The 23788-nt window shown below is 35.4% G+C and overlaps 1 protein-coding gene across 3 annotated transcripts in view; it reads right to left on the bottom strand.

Moving 5' to 3' along the window:
- Positions 1 to 22014, bottom strand: part of IFT56 (intraflagellar transport 56) — a 32140-nt gene extending 10126 nt beyond the window's left edge. Inside the window, exons 1-14 of one of the 3 annotated variants that reach the window (XM_087968206.1) lie at positions 21957 to 22014; positions 21520 to 21657; positions 19881 to 19973; positions 18456 to 18570; positions 18252 to 18301; positions 17074 to 17219; positions 15852 to 16023; positions 15503 to 15577; positions 14296 to 14398; positions 13418 to 13473; positions 11834 to 11887; positions 11372 to 11435; positions 8385 to 8473; positions 1794 to 1877 (exon numbers count right to left, since the gene is read on the bottom strand). In XM_087968206.1, the coding sequence (XP_087824332.1) occupies positions 1794 to 1877; positions 8385 to 8473; positions 11372 to 11435; positions 11834 to 11887; positions 13418 to 13473; positions 14296 to 14398; positions 15503 to 15577; positions 15852 to 16023; positions 17074 to 17219; positions 18252 to 18301; positions 18456 to 18570; positions 19881 to 19973; positions 21520 to 21657 (1239 nt within the window). In that variant the 5' untranslated portion in view covers positions 21957 to 22014. The other 2 variants (XM_087968207.1, XM_026694654.2) reach the window with 2 other exon arrangements.
- Positions 22015 to 23788: the final 1774 nt, after the last annotated feature.

Below are 23788 nucleotides of genomic sequence, written 5' to 3'. Positions count from 1 at the left end.
GGGTGAAGTCGGCTGCATCGCTGCTCCGGGGAGGTTGGCATTGCAAAATTGGATGCCAAAGAAAGAACTGGGGCAGGGGGCTGGAGAAGGGGCAGAGGGGCAGCTGCATTAAGGAGCAGGAAGATCTTAGCCATGACTAAGCCAGAATCAAACAGCATGCTAAACTCTAAACCAGAATGGCTGGGTTGATATATTTAACCCGTGTTTATCAATCTTGGCAACTTGTGTGAACTTCAGTTCCCACTCTGGCTTTGTTCTACTTTCCCAAAAATTACTAGATAATAGAGCAAAGCCAGAGGTCGGTAATTTTTGCTGCAAAGAATCACAAACGCTTCTGGGTTGTGCACAAGAAGGGACACGCATGTCAATGCAATTGAGCAACATAAAAAAAGAGATACAAATAAAACAAATCAATAATCGGCAAAGCATCTCTGATTACATTTTATTCACTACTAGAATCTCATCAGAGATGCTTTGCCGATTCTAGTCCAATGACCTCCTCCAGCAGGGTTAGAAGGGAGTGTGTGTGTGTGTATGTGTGTGCATGACTGTCAAAACTCCAAAAATAGGTCAAGTATCTCTGGAAAGGCCAGTCATAAATTAGAAAACTTTCTAAACAACCGGCCATTAAGTGAGGACCACTTGTTTGCCAGTCACCTGGCTATGCCCACCCAGTCACATGACCACCAAACCACACCTACCCAGTCATGTGACCAGCAAGCCATGCCAGCCAGTCACATGATCAAGCCACACCCTCAAATTAGGCCACGCCCACAGAAATTTGAATCCCACCCCTGGGTGGGGGGCACATAGGATGAGTTTGTAGCACCAAGGGGGCGGTAGACTGAAAAAGTTTGGGAACCACTGCTCTAACGTAATATATAGATTGTTATTTAAAAAGAAAAAATAACTAATTATTTAACCTTTAATCCTTACTTTGTCAAATGATAATTCAAGTTGATCTTTTTTTTAAAAAAACTAAGCTTCAAGGGGCATAACTTTTTCATTAGAAATAGCAATAGCACTTACACTTATATACTACTCCACAGTGCTTTACAGCCCTCTCTAAGCGGTTTATAGAGTCAACAAATAAGCAAATTTCTCAAAATAGCTTTTTTTGCCATTTTATTTGGAACATTCTGGAGCTTTTATTGAGGCATGGTTAAGGACAAATGGGGCATATCTTATACTGTATGTTTTCATCCATGCATGTATGTATCCGTTCTTCAAAACAGAGTATTCTTTTGCAGTTGTACAACTCATGCATAGAATTAAATTTGAAGAGGGAAATAGCAACCATAAGATCCTTTAATTTCAGCAGCAGACAATTTACTTCTATTTCTCAATATGTTACATGAATAAAATATCAGATTCTGCTATTACATTGCAATAAGTAAGTTTTTTGTTTATATTGTCTGTAATTATGAGAAATCTTTAATTATAAATTATACTGTATTAGCAATTAATCAATCTTCCACATTCTCTTTTTGTTTTTTTCTAACTTCATATACTATGGAAGTGTGACCCCAAGACAAGGTTCAGTACAGTTCCTAGTATTAAAAAAAACACATTTTGCTGCTGTCTAGTATTGTTACCTTCTGCATAAGGTTATGCATATATTGAATACTTAAAAGGTTATTGCCTATTATTCACAACAACCTCCACATTCTTTAAGAAAGGATGCACAAATCCTTGAAGTTTCAGAAAGGTCAGATATAGAAACTATGATACAGAATGTAAGCAGCGACTATTTTTAAACTTGTCTGGGATCTTTTCAAGAAGCAGATACATACCTCCTCAGCTTCACTAGTATTACCAGTAGCAGCTTTGGCTTGTGCATAGTTAAAGTTAAAAGTGTCATCATTATAGAAATAACTCTGGAAAATAAAGCATGTTTAATAAAGAAACAATTTAATGGTTTATGACATTTAACAGGTAGTATCTATTTTCAGCTCTCATTTGTAATTGACAATACCATAGTAAATGAATTACTAGAACAGATATGATGGATAAGTTAATAAGTTAGAACTTCTTTTGCCTTTCTCCCAAGCATATAAAATCTTGCTGTGATGTAATTTCCCATTTGCTTGTCTCCTCAAAACAGCTATAAATCCACAATTCATAATGAATGCCTTATACAGAGAGAATGGAACATGTACTTATTTATATACCATCACACTCCCAAAGAACTTGGTAGTATATTAGTATATTAAATTACCCATAATTATACTTATATAAATGTCTCCTAATAATTATATATAATCATTACATATTTTCTAAACAGCTCAGTTTTCATCCTTCCTATATGCTGGGAGGCATTGTGCAATACAGATTTTTACATGAAGCCTACTCCAGAAGGTAGGCTCTGTGGCAGAAAAGGAATGACCTAGAGAGTAAGTTCTATTTGAAGCAATCTGTCCATCAGGTCAAGTCAGAAAGAATTTTATACCTCTTTTTGTACACTTAAATTAAATAATACTTCCTCATTTTGTTATACCAAATTTCTAAGTTAGAAGCCATAGCAAACCAGTTCAACAAAACATCTTACCCTGATAATTCCACAATTCCACAAATGTTATCTCCTTACTCATCAGAGACACCATTGAACGTGATCAGAAACGTCCAAATGCCATCTTATTTGGTCTTGAAGTCACCAACGAATCAGATGACATCACCAAAGTTCGTAATATCATAAGCAACTCAAATACAACAACATCTCTCCTGAAGATATCATTGAAATAACCAGAGATGGCTCTGAGTTCAAATACAATGAGGGCTCGGTGGCCCCAAAATTTTGTAGAGTTGTTTGCAAAAATGAGTCCAGCAAACGCATATTCATTCATATAATAAACGCCATTGCAAAAAACAATCCCAACCACAAAAAGCTCAAGACCAGACTTATCCATACTGCAAAGAATCCGATCCCGTGAACTCCACAAGGAACTCAAAAGACGTCTAGACAATGGAGAGAAAGATCTTTACATTGACTACCGCGCTGATTGTATCAAAAGTAAGTCACACAACCCACAACTCCACATCCAACCTTACCTCATCCAACCCACCATCACTCAAAACTAGGCATGCACGCCCCTAACTACCTCAATTCCAACTACAACTGGCCTTAAATGCAAGCTACTCAATGCAAGAAGCCTTGTGAATAAAATACCTGAATTTCTCCTCTTACTAAATATGACTAAATTCGACATCATATTTGTCTGTGAAACATGGCTCAATGCATCTCTCCCTGACTCCATTACCACAGTAAGAGACTATCATGTTTACCGATCAGATCGTGAAATCTGTAGAGGAGGTGGTGTTGTTATCTTCTATAAAAAGTCCTTACATCTAAAAACCATCCAAGTTACCCAAGAGCTTGCTCTTCCTGAGACTATCGTCTGTGAACTGTCCTTAAATATCACATTTTGATTCTTACTATGTTACAGAGCCCCTGATTATGACATCGAACATGTAAACAAGCTAAATTCACTACTGACATGGGCAACATCCTGCCCACACACTTTTATCTTTCTTGGTGACTTCAATCTACCTCACATTAACTGGATGCTAAATGAATGTAAAACTGAACCCAAACATGCAACCTTCTACAATGCTGTAACAAACCTGGGACTGGAACAACTAGTAACCAACAATACTAGACTTAACAACTGCCTCGATCTCATCTTCTGCAATAGTTTGAATTCAATTTATGGAATACAAATTAAAGAACACTTTTCCAACAGTGACCACAGCATGATTGACTTTTGTCTCAACATACATCCACACAAAAATCAACACAACGATGTGATCCCCAATTATAACTTCAAAAAAGGCAACTATGATCTGATAGACAACGATCTCTCATCCCTTGATTGGCAATTTCTATTCACTGGATGCAATACTGTAGAAGACCATTACAACATATTTTTACTTGAAGTCAAAAGAGTCATCAAACTATATGTACCAATAACAACTCCCAAAACCAGAAAAAACAGATTACCCATAACAATAAGGAAGCTTCAATCAAAAAAGAGATCACTTTGGTGGAAAAACAAATCTGGTCAGGTTGCCAACTTCAAAAGCCAATACAAAAATTTATGCCACCAGATAAAGACTGAATGCACCAATTATCACATTAAACAAGAGGAAAATCTTCTATGCACCAATTCCACCCGCACTTTCTACAATTTTGTAAACAACAAACTAAAAGACTCAAGGTCCATCCCACCCCTGAAAGGACCTAATGATAAAGACTGCAACGATGACACCATTGAAGCCAACCTCTTTAACACATTCTTTGGCTCAGTATTTGTAAACAGCAATGTATCATGTCCAGTATTTCCTAGTCGAACCACAGACAACTACAATGATCTAGTACATATCGATTTTACAGAAGACAATGTTGAAAAAGCACTATGCAATCTAAAACCATCTCCATCTATTGGACCAGATGGAATATGTGCCTACTTCTTAAAAAAGCTATCCACTGCCATAGCCAAACCTCTAAGCATAATCTTTGAAAAATCTTTCAGCACCAGCTCCTTGCCAAAACTATGGTCACAAGCCACGGTCATCCCCATCTTCAAAAAGGGAGACCCCAGCCTAGTTGAAAATTACAGACCAATCTCTTTATGCTGCATCACCTGTAAAGTCATGGAATCAATTATTAACCAATCCATTATCCTCCACTTAGAGACAAACAACCTACTCTCTAATAAACAATTTGGTTTCAGAAAAAAAAACTATCCTGCAATCTGCAACTCTTACACTGCAAAAACATATGGACAACACAACTCGATCAGGGCAAAGCAATAGACGCAATCTACATAGACTTCTATAAAGCCTTTGATTTAGTGGTACACGACAAACTACTCCTAAAACTAAAATCTTATGGTATCTCTGGACAACTGCATAACTGAACAGAAGCATTCCTGTCAAACAGACAACAAATAGTCAAAATTGGAAGCATCCTATCAAATTCTGTACCTGTCAACAGTGGGGTCCCCCAAGGCAGTGTTCTAGGACCAACTCTCTTCATACTCTACATAAATGACCTCTGTGATCATATCAAGAGCAACTGCGTTCTCTTCGCTGACGATGTAAAGCTATTCAACACTACAGACAATACTGCCAACCCTTCAAAAAGACCTCAACTATGTATCAGAATGGTGAAACAAATGGCAACTTCAAATCTCAACAAATAAATGCTGTCTCTTTCATATTGGCAAAAAAAATCAGAAAATAAAATACAGGCTGAATAGTCAAGACCTTGTTGATGATCCAAACTCTGTCAAGGATCTTGGAGTACTCATCTCTAATGATCTAAGGGCTAGAGCCCACTGTAACTACATAGCCAAAAAGGCATTAAGAGTTGTTAACCTAATCTTACGTAGCTTTTTCTCTGGTAATATTACACTACTAACTAGAGCATACAAAACATTTGCTAGACCAATACTCGAATACAGCTCATCAGTCCGGAACCCACATTACGTATCTAATATTAACACAGTTGAGAAAGTCCAGAAATATTTCACAAGAAGAGTTCTCCACTCCTCTACTCGTTGCAGAATACCATATGCCACCAGACTCGAAATTCTAGACCTAGAAAACCTACAACTACACCGAATTCGGTCCGATCTAAGTATAGTATATAAAATCATACATTGCAATGTCCTGCCTCTCAATACTTCAGCTTCAACCATAACAATACAAGAGCAAACAATAGATACAAACTCAAGGTTAACTGCACCAAACTTGATTGCAGGAACTACGACTTCAGCAACAGATGTCTGAAATACTCTACCTGACTCTGTGGTTTCTTCCCCAAACCCCAAAAACTTTAACCTTAGATTTTCTACTACTGACCCCACCCCTTTCCTAAGAGGTCTATAGGGGGCGTGCATAAGCGCACCAACGTGCCTACCGTCCCTGTCCTATTGTTTCTTTTATTTTTCTTATATGTATCCATGCATTCATAACTATGTTTTTACTTATACCTATTATCTTGTAAGCAATTCACAAACCAAATAAAATAAAAAATAAGACTATAACATACAGTATTATATTTCTTTAGATTTTCCATGGATGAACTGATTACCAGTATATTCTCATATATTAAATAGCATAAATGATAATTAAGAATTTCAGAAATTATAAAATGTAATCATTGCTGCATAAGGGAATGTAGATCATATTATAATAACATTTTGTCCATATTCATGCCAAGTTGCAGCCTAGGAAGAAAAATACCACTCTCCTTGTGGTGTGGAAAAGTTTGCTTTTATGCTGATATCTTTAGCGGTGTGGGAAGTAGAAAACATTATCTAGACATACTGGTTTAGAACACAGAAAATGGAAAGGTACCAACTAATGTTAAGTGTCAATCAGTATGGAATGTTTAAGTATATTAATTATATTATCAAATAATGAATCATCATGTGTAGATTAACATCAGTCTTCACAAATGCATCACCCTTTGTGTACTATTTTGATCATCTCTGTATATTTTATTAAGTGGTTTTTGTGTGCTTTCAATTTCTAATCTGATTTAGTTGCCAAATTTTTCATTCCTTTCACAAATACCAAAAATCTACCAGGCACTATTACCTAGTTGCTAAAAGTAATGATACACCAAATATTTTAAATTAAAGGCAACACCTAGTTTTCAATTGGAAAATGGAAAAATCAATTACAGCAAAGATGGCATTACATACTATATCTGAGGGCCAGCCCCAGTTGCTTCCTCAGATTTTGCTCTAATGCCAGAGAATCCCTTAATGAAAGAAGATTTGGCAAGTAAAGGGACTGAATATGTTTTCATTTGGCTTGGCATTTCATGAAAAAATAGGGCTATGCAAAGCATATAAAAGAGATTTATTTACAATTTTTTAACCTATCCCAATCAAAGCATTTAAAAGCGATTTATTTACCATTTTTGTAAACTATTTCAATCATAAGACTCTAGGTAGTGTACAGCAAAGAAAAATATAAAGAAATAAGAGTTGCTAGGGCTAATATATGAAAGCTAATGCAATGCAGGTGCTGAACAAGCTAACATAGATTTCTATTTCACTGTCAATTGCAAGAGTTCACTTTGGGCCAATCATTCTCTCTCAGCTCAACTTACCTCATAAGATTGCTGTTATGGAGAACAGGGGAGGGAAAACTGTATTTGCTAACTAACCTGGCTGAAAGGTGAGATATAAACACAATAAAGATAAGGCTCTGACTGACTTAAAAATAGGTCAAGTTTGTTTTTTTACATATGAACAGAATAGAACAGAACAGAACAGAACAGAATTGAACAGCAGAGTTGGAGGTCTTCTAGTCCAATCCCCTGCTTAGGCACGAAACCCTAAACAAGACAAATGGTTATCCAATCTCTTCTTAAAAATTTCATGTTGGAGCATTTACAACTTCTGGAGGCAAGTTGTTCCACTGATTACTGTAACTGTTTTGTCAGGAAATTTCTCCTTAGTTCTAGGTTGCTTCTCTCCTTGATTAGTTTCCACTCATTACTTCTTGTCCTGCCCTCAGGTACTTTGGAAAATACCTTGACTCCCTCTTCTTTGTGGCAACCCCTGAGATATTGGAACACTGCTATAATGTAACCCCAGTCCTTCTTTTCATTAAACTAGACATGCCCAATTCCAGCAACCGTTCTTTAGATGTTTTTACCTCCAGTCCCCTAATCATCTTTGTTGCTCTTTTCTGCACTCTTCCTAGAGTCTCAACATCCTTTTTATATCGTGGCAACCAAAACTAGATGCAGTATTCCAAGTATGGCCTTACCAAGGCATTATTATAAAGTGGTACAGTGGAACCTCGGGTCACGAACGCTTCTGTTTGCGACCAAATAGGGTTCTGACCAAACAATCCATCTGATTTTTTAATCAGATCACAATTCCCTGTTTATGCAGCCTAGAACTGTGTTGGCTTTTTTGGCAGCTATAGCACACTGCTGGCTCATATTTAAATGATTTTCTACTAGGACTCCAAGATCCCTCTCCCAGTTACTACTATTGATGATAAAACTGAGATTTTACCATCATAGATACCAGTATATTTATGTTTACTATCTATTGTACAGTAAGGAGACAATAGAAAGAGGCAGCTATAGAAACTTCCATGATATCCAGATTGCATCAACCACATAATCCAATATAGATTCTAGCAAGACCAAAATTAAATCATTGGCACCACAGCAACATTTTCACTGAAAATATCACAGATTAAAAGCCAGATTAAAAATCACCGGATTTTCTATGACACTTGATGAAATAGTCTTCTTCTCTTCTCTAGTATTATGTTTGTACATAGCCACTTTTTGAAATACTAATAAACAGACATACATGAATGTATACAAGACAATTGTAACTTTTACTAACCTTCACTGAATTGAGATATATTAGGACATCATCAAACTGCCTGAGTAGAAAGAAGCAAGAAGCCATACACTGTCTCCCAGGAATGGTATCTGAAGAATAACAGTGCAAATGAGTTGAGGATAGCAAAAATGTTGGAGAGTACACTTACTTTATTTGTTTTCAGAACTACTACCAAGATGCCAGAAAGCGACACAATATATATTTTTTACTTTGCTGACAGATAGGAAACAATTTGAAATTGATTAAGTCATTATAGAAAGATACTAGAGAAAACAAACAAAAACTAAGCAATATACTTATCTAAGTAAAAATCTTAGAATCTGCTTCACATATTAGTTTGAAGTTACTTGTGTGAATGTCAAGTTATGACTAATAAGCCCTTATAATTTGCTTTCAGAGAGGCAAAACATTCTGAACACTTTAACAATCAATACGTTTGTCATATTAGATTTTTTTAATGCCAGATTCCATGGTGAGTAGGGAAGGCATAGGCTGCATAAAGCACCTAAATTCTTCACCTTACTTTTACTAACTACAGAGTCCATCATAAATAGCCAGATTACAGTACAATGATTCCTCCCACTCACTTTCCAGCAGGAATAAGATGGGAGGAGGAGAGTTTTTCTTCTTCTCAAGGGCAAAGGAAGTATCTAAAGAGAGCAGCTGTTTGAAGCTGGACCACCTTCAGAAAGTCATACACATGGATGCAACACCATTATGACCAATAAGATTTGTGTCACACTTGTGTCCTACCAAGGAAGACTGCAACTGCAAACTCATTGTATTGTTGTACAAGAAAGTAAATGGTTTAAAGGCATGCCTGGCCACACTGAGGCTCATCAGGAAAAGCAAGGTATTTCTGGATTCAGTAAAGAAAGCAGGAGCCCTGGAAAAGGAGTTCTGGCAGCATGAAACTGAGAAGACCTAAAGAACTTACAGCTGAAATTATGTAGTCAATTTCAGGTCTGTTGCTGGTGGATAACTAGCAGATTTCTGGATAATGGTTTCACCCAGCATTCCAAGGACAGAAAGGGCAGAAGCTCTGGCTCCTACTGAGGTGAGGAATCCAATGGCTGTTCCAAAGAATTGCCATATGTGATGATAGGTGACTCATTACTGAGAGGAACTGAGGTGGTACTCTACAGACCAGACAAGGTATAAAAAGAAGTGTGCTGTCTCCAACATTCAGGATGTGATGTAGACACTGATGTAGATTTGATTAATCAAATCTATTGACCATTATTCCTTCTGCTGTTTCATGTTAGCATGAGTGAAGGTGCCAAAAATGTCCAGAAAGGTACCAAGCAACTATGATGTAAAGTGATTGCTAGAAGCCAGCACGGTTTTGTTAAAAATACATCAATCTAAACAAATCTTATTGCTTTTTTGACAAAGTGACTAGAGTAATATACCATGTGAATGCTATGGATATATTTCTTCCTTGTTCATCAAATTCACCAATGAATGGATGGTTCCACTATTGCCAGTAGTTGGATTTGCAGCTGATCAACTATGTTCAATGTGTGGCCATTAATGGTTCTATTACATGGAGAGAGAGATGCAGTAGAATAACTCAAGTGCTTTTCAAACTTGTCAAATATGGCTTACTTAATGAGGAGATAGAAAGAATGTGCATCAAGTTTGCAGATGATACAAAACTGGAGAATGGGGATGGGAAAGGACAAATTGTGAACACCTGAAAAGAGACTTAAGATTCAAAAGGGTCTTGATAGATTTGGACATCAGGCCCTATCCAATATAATGCAGTCCAATGGCAAAAATGTAGGTTTCTGTACTTAAGTAACAAACACCAGATCGGCTTGGCAATAATACTTGGAAGAAACTAAGCATCCCAGTAGACCATAGATTAAGCATGAGCCAGTCTGCTGCAGGTACCAAATAGTTAATATAATATTAGGCTGCATCAAGAGAAATAGTGTCAAGATCACAGGAAGTGATAGTTCCATTTTGCACTACATTGATTAGAGGACAACAGGAGTACTATGTCAATTTTGAGTCACCATAATCAAAGAAGTATGCTACAGGACTAGAAAGAATGACTAGAAAAGCAGCAGTGATGATGAGGGGCTTGGAGGCTAAAGTCTATGAAAATGGTTACATGAACCAGATATGTTTAACTTAAAGAATACAAGGCTAAGCAAAGACAGAACAGCAGTCTTCAAATAACTGGAGAGCTGTCATAGGGAAGAAGGTATCACTTTATTCTCCACAGCTTCCAACAGTAGAATAAGAACCAACTGATGGAACCTGTAGAAGGCATAGAGATACCTTAAAGGATAGAGGGGAGATCCATCACAAGGAAACAATCAGACAAGTGCCTGTTGAACCCATTCCAAGACACAAGAAGATGCCTCAGACAGGCTCCTCTTTAATCCATACAAAGATAAAGTGAGGGAGGAGGTAAGCATATTAGACTGGTAATATTCTGTCACTATAGCTCAGGGGTCCCCAACCACTGGCACAGCCTATCAGGAAGTGGGCCACATGAGTGAAGCCCCATCCATGTATGTGTGAAACTATGCCTTCCAGGATCCACAGAAAAACCACTTTACATGGAACCAGTCCCTGGCATCCAAAACATTAGGGACTGCTGTTATAGCTGTTCTAATAAAAATAAATATAGCTTTAAGACCCATGTGACATTTCTTTCTCGTTCTGGTCTGCCTTAAAGGGCTGACAGGTGACCCAACTTGAAGTAAGGAAGAATTTCTTGATAATAAGAGCTATTAAGCAGTTGAACAGACTGCCTCATGGAATTATGGCTACTCCCACACTGAAAGTTTTTTCAAGTAAAGATTGGAGAATCATTTGTCTGGGACGATCAGAGAAGTCATGAGCTTCCAATGTCCTTTGTCACTGGCAAATACAAACAGTAACATGCAGAAGATAAGTTTCATTGAATCACATAATAAATTTAATAGAATTAAAGTCTGATGAAAAAAGAACACAGTACATTTAAAACATACCACATTCACTAGCAGATCCTCCCACCAGTTGGAAAAATTGCTGAGCAATTTTCAAATGATCTCTCTGAAAAAGAACAGTATAGAAATAGGGCTTTTATTGTACTGATGAATATTTTTCCCTTTCTATTTCCTGAATGCCTAGTTCCATTCTTCATTGTGTTCATTTTGTTTTCCATTTTCTCCTTCCAAAATGTTTTGATCTTAATGAGCATATTCAATTATAATCGTTTTTTAAATTTCTGTGTAAAACTTTATTTTTTTGAAAATAGATGAACCCAAGCATTGGGTGAGATGAACCTTTTTGTTTCTTGGCAGCTCTAGTTTGCCTAAAAGTTATAATTAAATAACATAAGAAATTTATGTAAGAAAGGCTCAAGTTAAAATCTCAATCAGCTTCCGTGTTCAATTTGGCCATTTATAGATTCTTCATAAATTACTATTATCAGAAATTGTTATACTCACTGAACCCATTTCCTGCCCAAGTACTGCATTCACTACTCCCTTCAGAATATATTCCTAAAAATATTTAAAAAAATAATTAAATTGTGCAATTTGTTTCCCGAAGCTTAAAGCAATTTGCAATTCTTTTATTCAGATTATAGTGTAAATACAAATCTTTATGGATTCTAATTGTATCTAGTAAGCCAAGTTAAATGTAAAAGGCACTCAAACCATTAAAAGGCTGATCAGTCATACATTTCATTCTTCTGCTAAAATTGTAGGTGTATTCCATTATACAAACATATATTTTAAGTTGAACCACCAAGGTTCCAGAAATTTATCTTGGCATCTTCCAGGTTCTTAAAGTATACATCAGCTAAAGAAACTATTTTAAATAATAATAGTAACAATAATGAATTCAAAATAAGTGAAATAATCAGAAAATGGACATATCCATAAAAACCTATAAATGTCACTTAAATGGAACATTTAAGTCCATTGTTTTAATATAATTTTTCATCATAAAATTTCAAAACTTAAACCACGTATATTGTATATCATACAGTGATGGGCTTCAAATTTTTTAACAATTGGTTCTCTGCCCTGATGACTGGCTGGGTAGGCATGGCTGTGTGGTCATGTGACTGAGTGGGCTGTCACTTATGTTGAGGGGCACTTCGCCTCGCCCGCCCTCTCATGATCATGGGGATGCTGTGAAAAATGTTCAGTGCCATTGTAACTTTAAATGGTTGCTAAAAGAACTGTTGTAAGTCAAGGATTACCTATACAAAAATACAAAAAGCTTCTTTGCTTGCAAAAATCTGCCCTAAATACCAGTCATTAGATTAGACATGGGGGAATCCACACTGGAGATCAATGAGTCACAGTCATCATGGAAACTTAAACCATTCTGTCTGAATACTTTCCTTTTCCTCAGCAATACCTGCAACCCAGAGTTACAAACCAGGCAGGATGCCAGAGCACACTGAGGAATTAAAATAGTTAAAATACAAGGATAACTATCAACAGCCAAGTTACTCTTGCTCATAAAGTGAAACCCTTTAGCAGAGAGGTAATTTAAGCTCTCCAGAAAGTGGGTGGGCATATTTGGGCTACAAAATGCCAAGCTAAAGAGACAAATTAACATCCTGAGTGAGGGCTAATCCCATTCTGCCTTTGTTGCTGCAGGGAATTTTGCTGCAGGGAATTTTTGCCTATGAATATAGCTATCTATCTCTTAAGTACTGACATCTTCTGTGGGCTATTAAGGAAAGTGGGGGTTGCTTTCTCCCTCTAAGAAAACATGTTTCTCTATTTTCCATTCAGGGAAATATATTCTTCCTTTTTAATATTTCTCAAAGTATTTCATTCTTCTAGGAGAAGGATGGGTGCTAACTTTATACAATTGGTGCCCCGTTACTATGCGATATTATCATGAGAGAAAACTAAAAGAAATTGGAAGGAGGATCCACTTATCAGTGAGCAATCACGTGCCTTGCCCACTCCAAAGCAATGCAAAGACTGTACAAGAATTTAATTCTATCCTATAACATTTCAAAGATAATTTCTTCTAGTGTGCAACAATGAATAAACTTTTTTTTTAACCTGAGGGGTTGCAGGTTCCAGATCTTTAATCAAGTTGTAAGCTTCCTGTACATCATCTGAAATAATACAATACAGTATATAATATTATAGTATATAATACTATACCTCTCCCACACTTTTATTCATCTATTGACAAAAAAGATGGTAAATATTTGCATAATGTTGTTCTTTAAGTCTTAAAATAGTCTTAAAGGATGTATTTAATTACTAAATGAGACATTTTATTAGAGTAACAAATCAAAACAATCAGAGAAAAGCATTTGGGGGGGATTTTATTTAATAGCACACCAGGGTCAATGTGACAATTGCAGAATAATAACAATAACTAAGATCAGCCCACGATCAAAACATATGGTTTTGAAGTATGCTATTCAAAATAAATCTCAAGGTGGGAGGAGGGACTAGAGATTTCTTTTATTGTTATAGCTGAAGTTAGTGATGTTTGAGTTTTTGTTCCTACATAGGTCAGCTAAATTAGAAGAGAATTAGAAGAAATTGAATAGATTGCCTTAAGCAAAAAAATCACATGTTCCTTTAAAAAGGACATTAAAGAATAGGACTATCCAGGACTTTGTAATTGGAAGCAAAAATGTGTTTGAAGTACAGATGGCAAACATAAACATTTGTCTGCAGTACCTTAAAGAATTCCATATGTTCCTCCAGGGATATCCTGCTTGACATAATTTGTTAGCTCATGAAGCACCATAAATAAAAAATAGTAAGCAACCAATAATCCTCCCCCAATAATCCTCAAAACAAAGTACATATATTTTGTATTTGGTAGAAAAACATTGCTAAAAACATGAACAGAAATATAAAATATGTAAAATATATTTAGACATAAAAAATGTAAAATGAGATATATATTTTTTTTTCACCTTGCCGAAGATAATAAATGACTAGATTCAGTCTAGCTTCAGGAATAACATCAACCAGTGGAGGGAGTACTTGGAGAGACCCTTCCCCTCCTCGGAATACCACCTGTAAGTAGAAGTACTCACTGTATTAGTATTGTAGCAAACAAGTTACAATTTAATCCCATGCATGTTTTAAATATATTTATTGTACTAGACAGTTTATCATGAACGATGAAAATATGTCACTTATTACTCCATTGCTTTTGTAGTTTACAGATTAAATATTTACCCAATAAATCATAGTGACATCTTTATTATTTAATGCTATCAATATATACAGCACTTTCAGACACAGCCACTATGTATACATTCCAAAACTTTGATACAGTTGATAAGAAGGAAAAAAGGATCACACACAAGACCTTGCAGAAAGCATGGATTTTAAGGTGGGAGGTAAGAGGTGACCAAGTATATGATCTGTGAGAGAAGAGTGTTTCAAACAGCAACAAGGATAAGAAAGCAGAACTAAGAATATTATCTGACATCTTAAGATGATTGATTTAGATAAGTTAAAGTTATTAATAGCTGTAGAATAAGATGACAACAGTATATAAGGGAGGAAATGAAAAGCTAGTAAAAGAGATATAAGGAAGAATTGTGCATGGAATAAACAAATATATCTTTAAATTATTTTGGCTTGTGAAAAAAGTTAATTTCAAGAAAAATATCATCATAAGCAGAATCATAAGAGAAAAACATATCAAGTTTACACAGATAACGTCATCTGAAAAATGACACATCTGAAAAATTACATCAAAATGAAGCTGGTGAGAATATATTATTTCTTCAAAAACTCATAAGGTTTTTTAAGAAATAATAAATATTTGAACATGATAGGAAAAGAAAAAAGTCAGGAATAGGTTAATGATGGTGCATGAATATGATAATCAATGTAAGCAAAATCAAAATCAAAGGCCCATGAAGAAATATATAATAAGCATTGGTGTGTGTGTGTGTGTGTGTGTGTGTGTGTGTGTAATAAATGTATTATTTTCTCTTCATAAATGGGATTTCTTTTTCAAGAACTCTTCTGTAAATATAAGTGCAACTTTCATAGCTCATGCCCAATCAATAAATTGCTCTTCTGGACAAATTGACCAAACAGTACTTTGATGATGTGCATGATCTGCATAAGTAACATTAAATGAGCTACCCCATTGCTACTTACCAAATTATGCTTAATGAGTTCTTTAGCAAATTCAAATGATGTTGAGGCACTGTCCATCAAACTTTTAAGCTCTGCCTTGTAGTTTGTAAAGAAATTTAAAAAACAAACAATAGGTCATATTATTAACAATGGTAACCAAAGGAATAAACATTTTGGTTAAATGAATATATTATACAAAATACTATAGGATTAAAATGTTTGTTCTGCATAGTATCAGAACTAATAGAAGTAGCTATACACAAACTGCAAAGAATTTGCATTTCTCAAAAATAGATACTGAAATGTTATAGCAAAATTTAAACTTGGATTGAAAAATGATTTGAGAGATTAAATTATAGTAACAAAATACCTCAGCAGCTTTCCCATTGTAGAGTCGAAAATGATTACAAGCCTTTAAATTAAGAGCAATGGTACTATCAGGAACCTGTTGAAGGTAAACAGCTAGCACCTCTTGAGAGACATCATAGTAATCCAACTTGTAGTAACACAAGGCCACATATACATTGAGAGCCAGATATTCCCTGCCAAATGAAAGTTCATCATCAATTTAATATAATTACTGCTTTATGAAATTCAACTAAGTTTCAGTGATATAAAATTTAGAAAAGCCCAGTATATATATCTAAGTATTAAAAATTACCCTAAATATCCAGCTCCCTTCATTACTACTTCAATGAAAATCAGAATGGCACAAGGTATTAATACCTTTATCTTGCTACAAACTGTGATAAAGTAAATATCTATGGTATAGGTGTGAAACTGTCAGCTAATGGAACACTAAAATTGTTGCCCAGTATCCTGGGCATATAATTTTACATTTGTTTAAAAAAACAAACATCAGAAAAAAACATGGACACTGTGGTATAAATTTATATTATGTTGTTTCTAACTGATCAAGAAAAACAATTTGGAATTATAGTGGATAACTCACTGAAGATTGATATAATGTGCAACAGTTGTGAAAAAGCTGTTTTCCGTGAAAAATTCATGAGAAAGGAAATGAAAATAAATCTGTCAATTATTTGATAAACAAATGGCTCTCTTGAGAGACTCAAGATAGTGAACACAGTGTTCTCTCCTCCACTGGTTTCTTCATACAAACAACTTGGATTTTAATTTTCGTCTTTCTCTTTTTTAATCAGAATCTAATTTAAACAGGAAAAAACCCCACTACGTTGAAGTATGTCCTGCTAGAGTTATCCAATTATTTAAAAATTATTTTTAAATCATTTAAAATTTGCACAAGGTACAAATATAAAAAATATTCATAAAAAATAACAGCCTCAATCCTAATCACAAATATCTAATATGAATCTATAATTGCACCTTCATGAGCATTTTTCCTTAAGTGTCCACATTCCCTGTATGTTTTGCTAAACTCCGAAGTCACTACTGGATCAAAAATTTAAAGATTTTACAGTAACATTTTAAAGAAAGATCTCAGAAGGCAATATTTAAACTCAGCAAAAGATAGCTAAAACACTGCAAGATCAAAAAGCCCTATGAAATTATTTGTTTTAGCCTTTGCCTCCGAATTATCTGTTAAATAGATAGAGACAAGTTGAACCAACCTGTTATCAAGCAGTATGCGTTTATAGATATCAATAGCTTCTTGATAATGAGATCGCATATAGTGTATAGATGCTAAACTAAGCTGGTCTTCTGTTATATCCTGCAAATTCTGATGGAAGTTCATCAGTTTCTTCTCATCACCAAACTAAGAAGGAAATATGACTTAAAGACAGAGACAAGTGGATGCCTTACAGATATTCTAATACTTTGTCTGCTGAAAATAATATTTAACCATATTTCTCCTCTAACATCTTTCATTAGAAACCAATAATTTTTCCAGAGTTCAGGCAGTCTACAAGAGTCATTTATTTCTTAGTTATCTTAATTCTTGTCACCATGAAACTTTGAGGCTTTTGTCTTCTGTGTTTACTTAGTACTTCAGTTTTTCATTTCATCATTCTACCTAGAGAACTTCTTTCTCATTTAAACAAGCCTTTCAGAATTTGAATACCAAGATGAAGGTGTAAAAGTTGCTGTATTTTTATGAAGTGGCAATGCAGCTCAGAATAGCATTATGAGTATGTATATATTAAGCTGAGCAAAAGTGAATAAATTAATTGTAGCAGAATCTCCATGGTACAAAGAAATATAGTGAATGGTATTGGTGTCAACTAGATTTAGTTAGTTCCAAAAGTGCTTTTTCAGGAGGCAACTGGACCTTCTTTTTTTTTCTTTTGAAGACATGCTCCTACAGAACTACAGACTACAGGACCCAGAAGCACTACTCAGGTGACCCCGAGGACACAGATAAACCTCCAAGTGGTTCAATGACCTGCTAAAAGGATGCAGATTACCAGCTGTCTGCAAGGAATATAAACCCTTCCATTCCACATTATCCTGTCAGAGCTGAAGAAGCTTCCTGGATGAGAAGCAAAAAGAAAAAACAAGAAAGTCCAGTTGCCTCCTGAAAAAGCATCTTTGGGACAACTATGACCTGGATGACTGAGAATCTCTACAGGCTTTTAGATTTAGTTAGGTTTCCTTCCCCGCCCCCCTTCCCTCTTATCTCTAACATATTTTGCTTCCTTTTTTTCCAAGTACCTTGCATTACACTGCTTGCTCTGAAAACAAATAATATGATGGGTATTTATAAGATTTTAAGGGGCACATGATAGGAACTCGATTTCAAAATACTTCAACTACTTCCAAATCTGATTTAATGTTTTGAAATACATACCTTGTGTGCTAAATGGAACAACATACGATTCTGAAGTCTACTCTTGGGAGCTGAAAACAAAATTAATACCTAAGTTTTCAAAATTATTAATTCATATGCCTCATTTTCACAGTGCAACCAAGCCCCCCGCTCATTTCCAATAGTGCACCTGAATTTATTGCCAGTAAATATATATAAAAAAGCAACCTTAATTATCAGACTCACCTTTCAAAGCAGCCTGTTCAGCTTGTGTATACATTCCCAAGAAGAAGTAAGTGCATGCTAGATTCACCCACACATCAGGGTTACAGGCAGATCCCTTGGTTAAATCCTCATACTCCTTAAATAAATAATAATTTTTGATACAGCCTTGCTTTATCACCACAGTTACATTTATGCTTTATTTCTTCTTATAACCCAGCCAGAGCACATAAGAACTGTAAATAAGTAAAAAAATATAAACAGAAATGACTACCATGTCCAATGTAGATATATTTCAGCTATCATCAAAATTTTGAAAAAGCTGCATCCTTTTAATTGCAGCTTTTAGTCCTTTCCAAAATAATTTCTACAAGTGTATTCATACACAGCAGTTTTGCTCTATTAGAAGTACCAATGGAAATGGTTTATGTGCATGCACATGGAAAAGGAACCTGGGAAAACCTGAAAATAGTTGTATGGTATTGCTTGGAAGATGCTACTACTTCTGCAGTTTAATAAGAAAAACTTCATTCTTATTAATCTGCTTTGCAAAACATTTAAGTGCTTTGCATAGCCCTAACTTTGTACTACTATCGTTTTGTTCTACAATATTTAAACATACATTCAACTAGATGCAAGCCTTTGAGATACTGGTATTTTATCTTACTTATTCTGGTCCATGAGATACATTACAATCTTAAATTTCATTCTTCACAGATAGTAAATTTGAGGAACAATGTTACATAGTGTCATAGTGATACAATCACTATGTGTAAATTAATTCCATTTTCTCTTACAATGATTCTCTAGAAATAGTTTCTTCATATAACATAGAATTTTGAAAAATAGCACATCATAAATTAATGCATGTTATTTCATAAATAAGTCAAAATAATAAACTATATATAATTTATTCATTAGGCTTCTGGACACAAAATATTATAACCAGTATTTTTGCTTTTATATTACTTTGAAGGACATTTACAGGTAATCCTCTACTTACAACAGTTCACTTAGTAACTGTTCGAACTTACAACAGCACTGAAAATAGTGACTTATGACCATATTTCACACTTATGATCATTGCAGCATCTCCATGGACACGTGATTTACATTTGGATGCTTGACAACTGACTCACATTTATGACAGTTGCAGTGTCCCAGGGTCATGTGTTCACCTTTTGCAACTTTCTGACAAGCAGAGCCAATGGGGAAACCAGATTCACTTTACAACCGTGTTACTAATTTAACAACTGCACTGATTCACTTAACAAATGTGGCAAGGAAAGTTGTAAAAGGGGGGGGGGGGAATCAACAAAATTCCCCACTTAGCAATGTAAATTTTGGACTCAATTGTAGTTGTAAGTTGAGGACTACCTGCAATTCATCCTCATTCTTACAAATTTAAGAGAACATCCTTCTTTTCAGGACAAAGAACCACTACCTCACCTCCAGTGCTCTCTTGTAGTCACCCAGATGGAAAGCACAATATCCAATCCAGAGATCTGCATCTTCCTCCTGTTCTCCAACCTGACGCTTAAACTTGGGAAGAAGGGAGAATAAAAATTAAAATGATAACCAACTGTGACCAAGTTCATATAATTTTTAATTATTTTAAAATGATCAGTTTATAGATTGCAGCCATACAGTATACACCATTTAGGCAGTGATGGGGCTTTAATTTAGACACTCTCAAAAGTCTGTATATATGAAGCTCATGTATAAAAGAAGGGCTTGCATTTAAATTAAGTAATTAGATGTTTACAAATATTTCGATAGGCAGTTTTTATGACTGGCAGGCAGAAATGTATTAAGGTGATCATGCATATGTGATTATTGACTAGCAACACCACAAATGTCTCTAAGATGATATTAAGGTCATAGGGTCTCCATACGATCAATCTATCTGTCACTGTCAGTTAGACAGTACTCATTAGCTCGTTAAACCACATGAGTGAAGTGCAAAGTGTGGTTACAATACATTCACTCCAACTTTGCTTTTTTCATTGCAAATGTAGGTTTTTTAAAAGGCAACAACATTGTAATTTGATTATGCGTAGTGTCTGCATGTAACTACTATAATGAATTGTTGACACACACAGTTCATGATGCAAACTTGACTGTTTTGTATTTACATCTTAATGTATTAATCATAGAACTGAAGAAAACAAGCTAGGAATTTATGAACTAATAAATTAAATAAACTTAATCCTAATTTGTTCAGATGCAATAATCATATTCTCACATTCAGAAGCCACACTAAACTATCCATATATGCACAAGCATAGTGCTCATTCATGTTGCAGTTCAATAATATTGCTTCTGTTGTATTGCTCTCAAAAGGAATAGATTTGTAGAACAACTACTGCATTAGCTTATGGCCATGTTCACACATGACAAACTAGGAATTTTGGCTTATTACAAAGTGAACAAGCAGTTTATCCTACCTTCTCCAGCAAATTAAGATGGTTGCTATAAAATCCTAATTCCTAAATTGATAAAGTCATTATAAAGTACTATCTTGTTCATAATCTTGTGATTTAGATACTATGATTATTCACCAACTATAATGGCTATATTTAATTTATAGCCAGGAGGATCAATTGTAATCTGTGGATTATCCAGGACCACTGTATAAAGTGGTTAGATTCTAGATGTCAATAGAAATTCTCAGTCATCCAGGTCATGGTTGTCCCAAAGGTGCTTTTTCAAGAGGCAACTGGACTTTCTGGTTTTTCTTCGAAGACTTTTTGCTTCTCATCTGAGAAGCGAAACGTCTTCAAAGTCCAGTTGCTTCTTGAAAAATTACCTTTGGGTTAGACTCCAGATTTACTTCTATTTTGCAGAGGTGATATTTGCCACCCTGGAATATAAGAGAAGCAAAAAGCAGGGATGTTCTTAGTCTGAATTGACTAAAGTAGCAAGAAGGTGGATGGATAGCTTTCCTTCCTCCCCCCCTCAACCCCAAAAGCACTGATCTGTTCCTAAAGTCTACACAAATATGTTAACAAATAATCCAGAAGCGGCCGCAGCAACTTCACTCGCAGAAGTCTCGTCCCGCCATATTCCCCGAATGTATCCCTAGTACCTCTAAAAGGGCAATGGCCCCAGTGAAATCTCGCTGAGTTAATAAATCTTCCAGCTGCGGCAGCCGTTTGCCTTTCTTTCTGCGCTTATCCGCTGACTGAGGACCGCCTCCAACAGCGGGTTTCAGCCGTGAGAGCATCTGCAAAAGCGACAGAAGTAAGAACAAGGTAAAGGGAATAATAAGGACTCCGCTAGTCTTTTTCGCCCGTTCGTCTCTTTAGAAAAGCCCCTTAATCTAGCCTTATCCGATTCGCCTTGTCCCTCACCATCTTGCCCGCAGGCCTGCTTCACAAAAAACAACGGTCGTCCGTTGCTTGTTCTGTCTCACCAAGGTCTTTGTTACCTTGGCAACCGCGAGAACGGAGGTAGTTAGGGTAAGGCAATCTGGCCTGGGAGACAGCAACAAAAGACCGGGCGGCAACTGCGAATCATACTTACAGTTCCGGCGGCTCTCCGACAAAATAGTTTTGGGAAGAATCTCAGAAATCCAAGAGCTTAAGTGACGTGAAGAGGCGTGTACCCTGTCGTGGTTTAGGAGGGCGAAGAAAGGAGAGTCCCAATTCGACGGGAAAGCTACGTTTTCACGAAGTGCTGACTAGCTGTACCTTGTCCAGGAACACATTTTTGCAAGAAAAACCACTGCGATAGGCATTTCTGTAGTTGCTGCTACAACTGACTCGATGGGTCGGATAATGGTTCAGATATCATCACTCAACAAATATTGTTTTTACTTACTACAATATGGTATAATCGCATATTTATTTGGAGACAGTTAGGTAGACTTGTATACGGTTATAAGCGTCACATGTATATTTTTATATTAAAACAAAATAATACTAATTCCCAAACAATACACAATAAGCATCTGAGGAGGACATGAAGGCAACTGACTTAATGTGTTGTGATCTGACACAGTCTGTGATTTAACATATTTCCAAATAAGTAGGACTAAAAAAAATCATTATATTGGTATCATTTTCAGATACTTATGGTCCAAAGATTTTAAATTATTTAATTGCACCACTACTGCATACATAGAATAACATTTTATGAGTTTATGAGCAATTTATGGAAGTTTATGACAGAAATCATATTACAATTTTATACATGACTTCTTGGAAATAAATCTCATTGTTTTCAATTAAGTGTTTTCCCTAGATCAGTCTGAATTAAATTATATACTTTAATGAGTTACCATACAGTGACAGTGATGATTTATTCATGTGTGCTTATTAAAGAATGATGCCTGATTTATGTACCACGTTGAATTTGTCATTTCAACAAATGCAAAAAAATATTTTGGAACCATTAATGAAAAATGTCTCTTCATTTAAGATACTAGAAATATCAAGAGCAGTAATGTTTTTTCCTGTGTTTTCCGTTTTCACAATGATTGCTGCCTAGAACTGAAGAAAAAGGTAGAATATAACTATTTTAATAAATAAATGTTGTGGTCCCAGATTCTTTTCTCTCAGAGATATTGCAAAGGAAAAGGGAAATCTACAGATATTCTTTATGGCTAAGTTAAAATGCTGTCTACCATCCCTTTGCCAGGCAAAAATTATACTGGTATTAAATTTGTTACCACAATTCTGCCACAAGCAAGATTGCAAATGTGTTGTCCTTATCTACAATGTATATTGTACATTTAATGACAAAGATGATGGATTCTCTCAGTTTTGTTGTACTGTGCTACAAAGTATCACCAACTGTGAAAAAAGAAAAAAAATCCACTAATTTTTCTCTTTCATATGGGCTGTGGAGGAGATGATTTTTGCCAGATGGCTAGACCATTAGATTTTACAGTGGATTTTCCACATTACATAAGACCATTACACTATGTTTATTGAAAAGGAACATTGGTAAAGCACTTCAGCATATCAGTGCACTAAATGAAAAGAAGCCAGATACAACTGTTGACCAAAATGAAGAAGAACATGGTGAAATAGATTGGTAATATTCAACATATACTATATGTGGAATATATATTGATGAATATATATTGGATTAGAAGGTAGGTGTAATTTTAAAATTGAAAGAAGAAATATTAGTTACTTGCATTGTGCTGACAACACTACATACTCTGATAGTTATAATGCAATGATCTGCAAGCTTTAACTATGAAAGTAAAGAAGCATAATAAAAATATGGGACTAAGCTTAAATATAAAGAACAGCAAATTAATGACAGGTATAGCACCCATCACTAAAAATTGACAATGAAGATACTGAAGCAGTGAATATTTCTTACTTTTTAGGATCAATTATAAA

Source organism: Notechis scutatus, chromosome 6 (assembly GCF_049901735.1).
Source record: "Notechis scutatus isolate UNSWTSFEM ecotype Mainland chromosome 6, rNotScu1.2, whole genome shotgun sequence".
Lineage (NCBI taxonomy): Eukaryota > Metazoa > Chordata > Lepidosauria > Squamata > Elapidae > Notechis > Notechis scutatus.
This window is presented reverse-complemented; position numbering and strand designations above follow the sequence as displayed.